General features: G+C 43.4%; 1 protein-coding gene across 1 annotated transcript; it reads right to left on the reverse strand.

Moving 5' to 3' along the window:
• Window positions 1-742: 742 nt before the first annotated feature.
• On the reverse strand, window positions 743-11497 carry sec14l7 (SEC14-like lipid binding 7). The gene is made up of 12 exons (XM_080528316.1): window positions 11400-11497; window positions 11048-11123; window positions 8809-8852; window positions 8243-8305; window positions 6423-6611; window positions 6198-6293; window positions 5701-5761; window positions 4959-5042; window positions 4665-4771; window positions 4355-4494; window positions 3794-3963; window positions 743-1481 (listed from the first exon to the last, which is right to left on the reverse strand). Exons 1-12 carry the CDS (start codon window positions 11451-11453, stop codon window positions 1384-1386), a joined length of 1182 nt encoding a protein of 393 aa, XP_080384442.1. The 5' UTR covers window positions 11454-11497; the 3' UTR covers window positions 743-1383.
• Window positions 11498-12961: the final 1464 nt, after the last annotated feature.

The raw sequence follows: 12961 nt of genomic DNA on the forward strand, positions 1-12961 counted from the left end.
CCTGTTATGTAAACACACCCCACCCACCCCACCATCTGCACCTCACCGCATCTCTGCTCATCGCCAGAAGGGTACGGGGTGAGAGAGTAGTATGGACTAGCTCAGCTTTAAAGGAAATGTTTACTCAGAATTGTTTAATGTTTCAAGCGACTATATAGAGGGACCTCAGTCATATACTGTAGATGTTTGATCTGAAGCCTATGCCCGTGGGTAGATGTCGATACCATGTAGTCGATAGCGTGTATGTCAGTGCGGTCAGCAGTTGTGATTCGAAACGTCAAATGCTCGGTCAAAGGATTTGACTTTGAGCCGAAGCCTGTCTCTCTAATGGGATTTTGCATTTGTCAACTGCAAAGGCATAACGATAGTCAGTAAACAGAAATGATTTAAATTGGGCTTTAGTTCAGTCACTCCGTGAATTCCAAATTCAATAATACACAACGTTATTTCTTCTCTCTAAACTCTAATTTCGGCGCATAAGTAGGCTATCAGAGTTGATCACCACAAATCCTGTTTTTATTGTCCATGCTTTGACCTTTTATATTTTGCCCTGACTGTGTTGACACTGGAATAATAAGGCTGTGACCTAGGCTATTTATGTAATAAGCGTGTGGATGGTTGATCCCTTGTCAAATAGAAATTACATTATGGAAACCTCACGGTCGTGTTATATCTCACACTGCCATCCAGCGGTCAAAATCAGAAATGGTCCTGTAAAAATAATGAAGTGCCACATTGAGGATTTTAACATTTATTATTATTAATTAATTAACAAAGTTAATGGAAAAAAGTACACAATAGAGTTAGACACATCTGAAACATTTTGAGAACAAAATCACAAATGAACATGCATCACATATCTCATGTAACAAAACTGTGGCCATTAATTTAAATTAAATTGAGTGTAATCAGCTGTACATTTTTGCTAGATGAATACAAATGTCTAATAAATGTCTAAATATCTCCACATAATTAGCTATCATTAGTAAAAGGGATCTTTGGTGAATATACAAAGAAGTTGGATGGGATAAGCCGCTACCAGATTCTGATCATTATACTACAAATCCTAAATTACAATATTTCCAGAATCGGTCTTTTTATTTTATTTTATTTTTTTACATTGGTTCAATGCAAGTAGAAATAGGACTAGGACAGTACTAGAAAGAGGGTTCTTCTTCTGTGCTGAAAACTGTTGGTGTTGTTCACACAATATGATGAAGCCACACAGTAAAAAGTCAGTGGTTGTGAAATGCTTGTACAAATGATTAAAGACTGTGGAGATAGGTTCATGATTACATTTACATAAACATATAAGAACAACAATTGTGCGTAATAACAGTACGTATGAATTGATAATCACTAACTGTGGAACCCTGCTAAAGCCTAGTTCAGGCTCTCTTCGTCAGGCTGAAGAACCTCCATGCTGTAGCTCACCTTCTTAGGCTGCAGCAAGCTGTAGGTGTTATCAAAGCGCAGCACGTCTGCACAGAGAGAACAACACAGAGTTAGAACGAATAGAATGGATAGAGGGAGTATAAAGTCATGATCCTGACTAAGCATTACATACACATACACTTTTTAATCATTTATTTCTGTCCACATAGAAACAAGTATACAGGGACACAAATACTGAAGGCACAGATGGGATGCATTCACAAACAGACATGGACAATGTCTTTCACATACAACAGGACAAGGCTCACGGGTATAAGTAACACCGTCTCCGCCATATATGGCGGCTGCCAATAATCGCAGAGACAGAGCAATACTTGCTGAGCCTTTTTGCTTCTCCCTTGGACATTCCCAGTAGACGTAGTCCTCTGACTACCAATCTGTGCACATGTCCAAGACTGCCAAATATAAAGATTAATAGCGTACACCTATAGCCTAGCTCTGAGATGGTGTCTACAAGCTGCTGGTATTTCATGACCTTAGTCATGAAGGCTTCCTCTAGGCTTATATCAAAGGTGCATGCTACCTCTAATACAGACACCTCTCTGGACTCTTCATTAACAACAACAACATCTGGTGTGTTAGCAGACAACTGTGAAAAGTGACATTGGTCATTACAGAAATTGAACATGGATGCATTGACACAAGCATGTGTATACATTTTCACTGTAACTGGGAAGTGGAGTGATATGTCCTTTACTATTAGGCTCACAATTCTGTCATGACGTGCTATATACATTCCTTTGTAAACATAACAGCCATTCAAGATATGTGAAAGTGTTTCTGTAACCTGTTCTGTGGTGTGGTGCAAGCAATGAGGAACCTGAGTGGAGGGAAACCAAATAGAGAGGTTGAGTCTGGTAGGAAGGACTTGTAATCTGGCCTTGGTTGTGAATATGACAATGTCCTCATCGAGTGCAGTGTTTTTAAGAAAAGAATGGGAAACAGAGTGATCAGCTGTGGGAAGACATGCCAGTTTTCCCTGGAGTTTCAGACCAGTCCAGTGTTGTTGTTGTTGATGTTGATGAAGGTCCATGAGAGTCCGTCTGGCCCCTCTAGATGTTAGCTGGTGGCTCTGTCCAGCAAAGGAGGCTGTTGCCCTGACCTGTGTGAGAGGGTCAGATATACAGTTCTCTGAGACCCGAACAGTCTCAGAGTCAGACCGCACCCACTCCAGGGACACCCCGGCTCGGACACAGAGGTCATTCAGGTCTGGCCAATCAGACCAGACTCCAAAACCAGCGGAATGAGTGTCCAATTTTCCGCTGGGTTTCCTCTTGAACCCAAGGAAGTGGGGCTCCGCCCCCCTGGCAACTGGGACCTTCCTTCTCCTCAGGTCCAGGAACATGGAGGAGCGGGCCAGCTCCCTGACGTCCTTGTCGTCGTTGTTAAGCATCCTGAGAAGATGGGAAATTCTCATGCTGGTGTAGATCCATTCTACATTAGGGACCCCTAGCCCTCCCTCCCATTGGGGATGAAAGATGATGTCACGGGTGCTGTGTGAATTGAGTCCAAGCCACCTGCGCACTACGCTCACAGTCTTGTTGTTCATTTCACACAGCACTTTCTGGGGGATGTGGACATTGGAGAAGAGGTGCTGAACTTTGGACAGGGCCACCTGCCTGATGGCTTCTAACTTCATAGTTAGTGGCAGAGGACAACTGTCTATCAAGTCCAGCCTGGAAGTGAACTCAGTCAGGATGTTATTGACTTGCTCCTTCCACTCTCCTGCGATGTTAATTTTATGTCCAAGATATGGGTATGTCTCATGAAGAGAATTTACATGAATGGGCTGTGTTGCTAAAGAGAACACAGGGGGTGTGTCTGTTTTTGAGTGGTACCACCTGTTCCCCCCACTCCGCCTCTCATACAGGACAGCACATTTGCTGGCTTTGACCTCCAGGCCAGACCATTCCAGAAAACGATCCGTCCTGCAGAGCATGTTCTTGATGACGCTCTCTTCCCTGGAGGCCAGGACAACATCATCTGCGTAGCCCTGCACTGGGTTGGGGGAGATGACACCCTCAGGGGCACACTGACACAGCCACTTAATCCACTGGTTGATGGCAATTACGAAATTAACCGCGCTCCATGGACAGCCAGTTTTAATGCCTGTCTGAAGTGGTGTTGGGCGAGTGAGCTGCTTCCCACAGATTACTTGGATGGTGGAGCTTCGGTACACATCTCTCACAATGTCAATGAATAGCTGGGGTAGCTGTATCTCTTCCAGTGATCTAATCATTATACACACACACACACACACACACACACACACACACACAACAATTGAAATTCTACTGTGTGAATGTGTGGCTGTATCGCCACGTGTGTGTACACTCACAGACTCCAGGCTCTGAGCAGGTGAGTGAGCTGTCCTCGGGGACCAGGTGTGCATTGTAGCGTTCACTGGGCAGCACCTGGAGCATGTCACACACCTTCTGATTCCCCCCGTTCTTGGTCCGCATGAACACACCAAACCCTATATCTGACCCCTCGCTGGCAAACTGCCATCTAGAGGGGGAGGGGGGGGGGGCACAGGAGACAGATCTCTTATAAGAGGAGAGATACAGTGTTTCAACTTTATTAGAACACCTGATAATAAAACATAGTTAGTCTAGCAGTAGTTAGTCTAGCAGTAGTTAGTCTAGCAGTAGTTAGTCTAGCAGTGGACGCCAGCCCTGGTACTGGGGCGCTACAGGGTGTGTAGGATTTTGCCCATCCCAGCATTTACACATTTAACCAGTCAGGGGATAAACAAAACATTAAGGGCCGGTTTCACAGACAAGGCTTAAGCCTAGTCCTGGACTAAATCACACTTTCAATGTAAAATCTCCATTGAAGATGCTTTTTAGTCCAGGATTAGGCTTAAGCCTTGTCTGTGAAACTGGCCCTAAGTGTTTACCTCAGTAGGCTGCTGGGGGTGGTGATGTCATACTCTATCTGGAAGGTGGAGGCACGGCCCACGGTCACAGTGCAGTCGTACTGAACCTTCACGGAATCCCGAACGTAATACGACCTGGGGACTGTACCACCGTGGTTTATCTACAACCATAACACACACACACACACACACAGACGCATACACACAGACACACACACACACACATACACAGAGACACACACACACACACAAACACTAGGTTTTTGTGTATTGTAATGGATGTGTTGTCTCCTGACCCTCATCTATTCCTCTCTCTCTCTCTCTCTCTCACCATGGTCCGGCAACAAGGGTCTCCGTCAGGGTCAGTCAGAGTTCCACCGTATGCCACAGGAAGTTGATCGGGGTCAATGTGCTTGCGCAACACCTCCTGCCAGTTAGCTATAGACAGACAGAGAAGAGAGAGAGAACACAACAATTGGATCTTTCTCATAAACCAATACCATTTTGGTGTTTCCCTTTAAGGAAGAGAAATCGCCAAATGTATAGTACAACTTACAGAGGCCATTGTGTGTGCAAGAGTATTGGTAATATGACTTCTATACTGTGTAATGAAAAGGCCCCTCACCTCCCAGAACAACAATCTTGCGTCGTGTCTCTTCACACAGGAAGTGTTTGACGAGGTTGAAAGCCATCGGGAAGAGCTTCGGAGCTGTAGAGAGAGTGGGTACTTTATATACACTCATGGAACACTTTATTAGGGACACAACACTAACACTGGGTAGGGCTCTCCCTTTGTGCTCAAAGCAGCCTCAATTCTTCATGGCATTGAGTCCACAAGATGTTGGAAACATTCCTTTGAGATTCTGGACAATGATGACATGATTGCATCACACACAATTCCTGTTGATTTTTCAGGTGCACTTTCAAGCTGTTAATCTCCCGTTCTACCACATTCCAACGGTGTTCTATTGGATTCAAATCCGTTGACTGGGAAGTGCCACAAGAACACTGAAGAAGTCGTTGTCATGTTCATGAAACCAATTTGAGATGAATTTTGAGTGAATGGTGCATTATCATGCTGGAAGTAGCTATTAGAAGAGGTACATTATTATGACCAAGAAACAATGCACATGGTCAGCAACAATACTCACATAGCTGTGGCATTCAATTGATGTTTGATTGATGTTAATGAGCCTAAAGTGTGCCAAGACAACATTCCCCACACTATTACACCACCTGAATGAATGAGAAGGTATACAGGTGTTCCTAATAAAAAGTTTAGTGAGTGTATACTGTATCACACCGACACCCATGTACACACATCCACAAACCCCTCTCCAGTGTGCAGACAGAGAGGATTAACTCACTCTTGATTAGAAACACCCGCTTGAGGGCCTCAGGATAGTTCTCTTCAAACATGGTGAGTATCTGTTGAGGAGACAGAGAGAGAGAGGGAGAGGGAGAGAAGGAGAAACAAATAGGACATACATCAATGCTTCTACATTACAGGTGGATGCAGTGTTGCAGCCTCAAACATCCACTTCTTTTTTTTTACATTTACATTTCTGTCATTTACAAGACACCTTTATCCAAAGCGACTTACAACAAATACATTTGTCTAAGTAAGTGAATCATGCTATGAATGCTCGGGCCAGGGGCCATTGGCAGTCATAATGCTAGAAGAAGGAAGAAGGAAGAATTACATTTGTTGACAGAGGAAGTATGTGCTCTGCTCAGGGAGAAGGGTATGGGTATGAAGTGCACTTCTTCCATTCAATATGAATATTTTGGTTTTAATTGTGTCAATTTTGTACTTTTGTACTTCAAAGGGTCTGGTGTTCAAGCTTAAGGGTGTAGGACTCACCTCTCCGTAGGCTTCTATAGCGGGTTTCCACAGGTGCTTCAGCCCCAGCCCCTCACAGTCACAGATCAGTGTTATCATCTCGATGGTCCTCCCCAGCTTAAAGAGAGAATGGGGGAACGAGAGGAGGAGGGAGGGTGAAAAATCACACGTGGATGAAGATTCTGTATGTAAACCTAAGAGGACAAGAAAAACAGCTGCAGAGCGAAAACCGTGTACAGTAAGTACCTTCTCAGACTGTCTCTGGCACTCCAAGCGGAGCAGCTCAGTGTCCCTGATCTTGGTCCTCATGAAGTCCTGCTTGGAGGCCGACAGTAGGAGGCCCTTGGGGTCCAGGGGTCCAATCAGGTCATACCAGATGGGACTGCCCTCTCGGTCATAGCCACACATTCCCCCAGACACATACTGCTTGATCACCTGAGGACAATTGAGGACCATCACAGAGTTGAATTAGTAGAATGGACACAGCTCCAAAGTCAAGCCAGCTATCGTATCTTACACAATCTTGTTATCGCTGGTCTCACTAGTGATGGGTAATGGCTGAAAGTTAAGCTATGTATTTTATGTCATGTAGTGTATCTTGCATCTTCAGACACGTGCCTGCAGAATCATCAGAAGGAAAGCTGGTGAGATCTCACAACCCCTACCATCACTCCAGACCAGGAGGGAGGAGGCTGCAGTGAAGCTGGTCAGGAACATGCATGACGAGCAACACCCTCTGCACGACCTGCTACCTCCAACTCGAGGCAGCTGCACTGCCAGGACACTAAGGAACCAGCACAAGCTGGCTGAACCAAAGGCCAAGACCAGCAGGCTGAACAACTCAACCCTTCACACTGCAGTTAGGCTGTACAATGACAGTATCTAGACCCACAAAAAACACAGCATGGCTACCATGACTGCTACCTGCCCTTGCTTTGCCGCCTTGAAACATTTTTAACTTTTATAAATTTGTTTTTCAGATTTTTATCCCTTTTTCACCCAATTTGGTAGCCAATTTAACCCAACTTAGCATCCAATTATCCCCTGCCTATTGCATAGGATCCGCCGCACGACCCCGTGGCCGGCAGTCCCAGAAGAGGCCGCCAGGCAGACTAGGCTGACTGGCTCCTCGAGCCCAGTACCGTTATTCCGGCACCCAGGGGGCGGTGTTGCGCGACGGATCCTAGTCCAGAAATACTCCTATACCGCCCTCGGAAGCGGCCGGCTTCCCGTGTGCCTCGGCCATATCTGGATCTGGCGAGCCGGGATACGAACCCCGGCCCCGGTGGGCAGCATGCACTAGTGGCCAGTGCGTAGACCGCTACACCACCGCGGGGCCGAAACATTTTTAACTTTAAGACGCTGCTAATATTTTTTGTCATGTATGAATTATCTCTTGTCATGTAAGTTCTGCAGTTTTTCAGTGGGGCATTAGGACATTATTACAAAGACATTGATGTTGATGTAAACTACCACTGTCTTATGCTACATGTATTACAATCATTTGTGTGGCTTTTTGGGCCTCTCTAGTATAGGGATGTTATTTAAAAAGTTATGGTCTTGGCTCCACTGCAAGCATGAATTAATCAAATCAAATCAAATAAAATAAAATCAAGACACAGATAGGGCTTTCACACCGGCAAAGAACCGTGCCGGTCCGCGTTCGGGAACCTCCGAACGTTGTCTGGCGAACGAGCCCGCGTTCACACCACCAGTTTCTGTGTGTGCTTGTGGCCTTGAACCATCCTGTTTAATATTCATATAGGATGTTTATGTAAGTTAATGTGTACGAGTCCTATAGGCTGGAAACTTTGAAGACTGTACCCTATACTTCTTCCTGACCAGTCGTATTCATTTAACCAAAGAGATCTCTGAGTTTGTTGTTTGTCATCTGTATCTTCAAGACCATAACTTTTTAAATAACATCCCTATACTAGAGAGGCCCAAAAAGCCACACAAATGATTGTAATACATGTAGCATAAGACAGTGGTAGTTTACATCAACATCAATGTCTTTGTAATAATGTCCTAATGTCCAATGGTGGACACAAACCCCATGGCTGTACCTCAGGAGGCTTCCAGTCAACGATGATGGAGTCTGCTTTCATGTGTCTCCTGAACTGCAGATGCTGCAGATGAGAAGTTGACAGCATTACATACATCTAAAATATGTACTGATGCCTGTAGAATAAATTAAGGGGAATCTGAGAACTGAACACGGAACTAATGACATAAATTAAGATCACTTTTTGAAGCAAGTGGGATGTTATTTTGGAGAATAAGGAACACGAACACACACACACACACACACACACACACACAATCCCTGGACAGTTACTGTTGGACAGTTTGGAAGCATTGCACTCTAGTAACGAAGGGGATCAGGAGGCTTATAGTCATAATGTATTATCTCACAGGTGTGTGTGTGTGTGTGTTCTATAATCCCTTGTTGTACACCTTGTACCATCGTGACAATTTACAGGCCCCAAACAGTGATCATTATCTTGTCTCTCATCAATACGTTCCATAAGCAATATAAATACTTTTAATTAAGGGAGATAGCTTACTGTTTGTACACAGTATATGGATATACAATGATAAGATAATAAACAGAGCTTTTTAAGGGTCTTACCTTCCGGAGCATCCCCTCAGATTTCTGAATATTGAAGCTTCTGGCTGAAAAACAAACGAGCAAACAAACTAAAAAAACATTCTCATGACACAGAAACAGTTCTTGACACAAGATGTGTCTTTGGAAAATGGGTTATGTAGATATTCATCATACATATGAATCATAGAATCATAGGCCCTTAATTCCTGTTTACCACTGCTTTTAATAACTGAAGTGCAAATACTACACAGGTTACTCTTTAACACTGTCCCATGATAGTACAAACGTGGAACACAGTTGTATAAGTCAGGCCTCTGTTTTTTAAGGCAAAGACACCGACACAGGCTGAGGGCCAGTACTAATATTGACCTAAACGTGGAGCCATATTGAATTGTGCCGGCCTTGAATTAGTGCCCCCTACATGGATGTGTCAACACACATAAGCCTAGGATATACCTTGTCTTTAGCCCACACTGAATTGGCTACATATATTTATATTTATGTCCATGGCATAATATTGTGTAATTCTTAGCATTTTCAACACTGCAAGTACCATTCAAAAACCCAAAACACAAGAGCCAAATATTCATACATCGCACACAAGGCAGAGATGCAGTGCCAAGACAAACTTTAAGAACATCTCATTGCATCTCAATCGACTGATTAAATCAGAAACAAAGGAAGGTGTGCGCTAGCTCTGTGCAGTTACGGAAGCTTATACAGCTTCAGTACTACCACTGCTTAATCCAATTGTTTTCAGTACATGCTTCTTCTACTGTTCCTTTATCCTGTCTGCGCAGTCTGCATTGTCTTGTGTAATATCTATTAAACGATTAGTGGCCAGCTGCCAGACTGTCACACTCATTTTTAGGGGTCTTTCTAAGTCTCGTTCCACGTACGAACTGGGTCAATGGCCATATCTGGCAACGGTTTTGCTGGTTACAGAAGGCTGCTTTTTCACTAGCCAAATATCACATTTGGAGGCTAAACATTGAGTGGACATTCCCTTTTTTCATTGTCCAAACTACCCTTTGGCTGAGTAAATATGCTCATATGGATTTAAGGACAGAGGGAGGAGAGGGGCTCATTGTCAAACCCTATTGGTCAGTTGAGCGATGTGCCCTATAACCTATTTACTTAATAACCGTATAAGAAACAAACTCTGAGTGTCGTAATGATCACCAGGAGCAAAAGGCACACTGGAAATCAAATCTGTCACTGGAACCAAAGACCAAAAACTCAAATATGGATGTTAGTTAATGTCCAAACTCTTCTCTGATCTTTAAGAGGTGTGTGTGTGTGTGTGTGTGTGTGTGTGTGTGTGTGTGTATCCCTATGTGTAATGTAGTTTGTGCTTGGGCCATTAATACCTCATGACAGACTCAAACCTACTCTAAACAAGAAAGAAAGAAATAAGAAGAAAGTTGAGAGAGATGACCAGGACACCAGTTTCCGTGAGAATGCTATGCATCACTGTCATGGGAGCTGAACAATGGGTGGAGTCAGCTGTAGTGTGTGGTAGCTTGATTTCAGGGCAGGTTCAGAGAACAGTGCCACTGCCTCAAAACCAGTGTTTATGGTTGTTCCTACAAACATGAGGGCTATTGCTATAGTGACAGTGAGACTGAGTGTGTGGCTTAACTAAAATACATTCTAGTTTCAGACATCCCAATCATATGAAAAAACATAAAAAGACAGATGTACCTAAATTACCTCAGAAAGAAAAACATTAATGGCTGCCACAAGTGCAACATGTCTCAGATGCCTGTGTGGGTTATTCCCCGAGGGCAGAAGCTGTGATACACACCCATTATCTCTTTCATTGTTTGTTTTTCAGAACTCAACTAAACCAGTTCCCATACAGAGAGAGAAGAATACTACAAGTGTCACTGTTTTCTCTGACAAGGAGAAAGTAGGAGTGAAAGTAGGTATCATTATCTCTTTTTTTTTGTTCTCTTTCTATATCATTAGGGAAAAGACAGGACTCTTCAAGTGATGGTGAGCTAAGGACATGGAGATTTACCAATGACCGAGAGAGATTTTTTAAATTATTATTAGATGGGGGTTATTATAAAACCTGTAAGCTATAGGTTATTTATAGCTGTAGGCTACTTACAGTCTAAAAGTTTGTAATCATGCATGACTGCGCATTTCTGTTTGGCTTACAAACACATTTAAAACCCATATCAAAACAACAAACTGCTGAATTTACAAGTTGTGTGGTTCTGCTATGGAAAAACAGGTGCACATCCAGCCTCACCACGGAGCCAGCGGAGGAGGTAGTGATCATGTTGCACGGGAAGGTCGGGGAGAATGTCCGCAATCCTCTCCCGAAACTATTGCACACAACAGTAAACAGTTACTGACACACATTATTTAACGAAATATGGTGAATTGGGAGAAAATATTAACTATTCAATTAAAACAATTGATACAATAAATACATTGACAAGACATGTAGAAAACGTGTCGCACATTTCACTGTCCATGCACAGAAATATTGCGTTTTTCTTAACGTTTTAGACACAGACATTATCTAAATGTCATGTCATTATGTGCATTCAAATACAGCCTAACAATAATACGCCACCAAGGTAACAACTATGATTTACCTGCGCCAAGATTTCCGCCTGCTTCGGGCTCAGGTCTCCCACTCGTCCACTCATTATCGGTGACAGCTCGTTATACCAGCGGACAGTCGCTCGTATATTCTCTGAATGATCCCTAAAGACCATCGGCCCCTTTTCAGTTAGTAAATATGATGACGTACTTTGTGGGCGGAGTTATCGACGGTGGCTACTGTCACCTACCCCATCCCTGCCCTGCCCTGCCCCATAACACATTCCTCCTCCCCCAAGGTGCGGCGACGCCCACAGGTACAGTGATTTCCTGTCTGCCAACCTTACAGTCATTGGTTAAGACCGACTACGCCTACCCGCACGCAGTGGGCGAGGCTGGATCAGTTCTTCAAAACCACCAACACGACCTCCTCCCCAATATCACCGGCAGGACCAGACTCAAGCATCAGACAAAATACACATTCTGAGACTAGCGCAGTTTACATTAAAACCTTCGATTTTATTCTACATGTGAAATACATATTTTTAAATGAATATTGTTTTAAGAGATCAACAAGACCCCTTACCATATTCACCAAATAAAGTTGGTGCTTATGAATAAATACAGGTGAATTACACTAAACAATACATTTTAACAGTTTTAAAAAGCATAAAAATACTTTTTATTTAGACTTCATGGAAAGTTCAGCAACAGTGAGAAAAATAATTTAACTCCCAAAACATTTAATTTACTCCTGGTACAAAGGAGTGATAAAATCCATTTTTATGAAAATGACTATCAATAGCACTCCAATCACATGTTTGACAGTTCACATACAAGGTGAGGCTTGCTTCAGCCAACATTGAGCTCCTGACAAGAGGTCAAAGCCCTCCGTTTTTGCATATCACATGAAAAGTGGACTCTTTGATTCTTTGACAGTCTGCTCATTGCAAAGACTCACAATAGTCCTTTACAGCATAATCCTTTATGCCTGAATCCCATTTAACCATTACAGGAAAACTATCTGACTGTAGTCAGTTGGGAGCAACTTCTACCAATATATGAAATGGCATCTGTCCTACTACTCCTCATCGTCAGGCATAAGTAGACAGAAAATGAAGGTGACCAGATGCAGAGGCTGAGAGCCATAACCACAGTTAGTGAGGGAAGCAAATGATAAGAGATGACACTGTTGTACTATAGCTACCTTTTATCATATAGACATTACAAAATACTCAACACTTGTCTGGTAAAGTATATAATGAGGCACAAACAGTGCACCAGCAGGAAACAACCAGAGCCAATGAGAGATGCAAGAAATTGCTCCAAGAGAGCCAGTCATTATAGGGCGGGGGAGGAGAGCTTGAAATTGAAGGTGGGGGTTCCGTCTGGAACAAAGTTTCAACCCCTCCATATAGTGGAGCTCCAGACTAAATGGTTAGTTCCACAACCATGTAAATGGGAGGGTGTTTAAAGTGCAATAAAAAGTCCGATATCATAGAGGACCAGAGCATTAACCAAGAACAGGAGAGCTCATCACACAACACCAGCTATGGCAGCAGACAGACTAGGATCTGAGAGCTAGACATCCATAGACAAGCAGAGAAGTCTACGG

Source organism: Nansenia antarctica (assembly GCF_963989245.1).
Source record: "Nansenia antarctica genome assembly, chromosome: 4".
NCBI lineage: Eukaryota > Metazoa > Chordata > Actinopteri > Argentiniformes > Microstomatidae > Nansenia > Nansenia antarctica.

Coding starts and splice junctions, on each gene's coding strand:
- sec14l7 (XM_080528316.1), bottom strand. CDS start 11,453: ATGAGTGGACGAGTGGGAGACCTGAGCCCGAAGCAGGCGGAAATCTTG. Junction 5,762..6,197: donor CTATAGAAGCCTACGGAGAG/GTGAGTCCTACA, acceptor TCTCCTCAACAG/ATACTCACCATGTTTGAAGA. Junction 4,772..4,958: donor CAAGATTGTTGTTCTGGGAG/GTGAGGGGCCTT, acceptor GTCTGTCTATAG/CTAACTGGCAGGAGGTGTTG.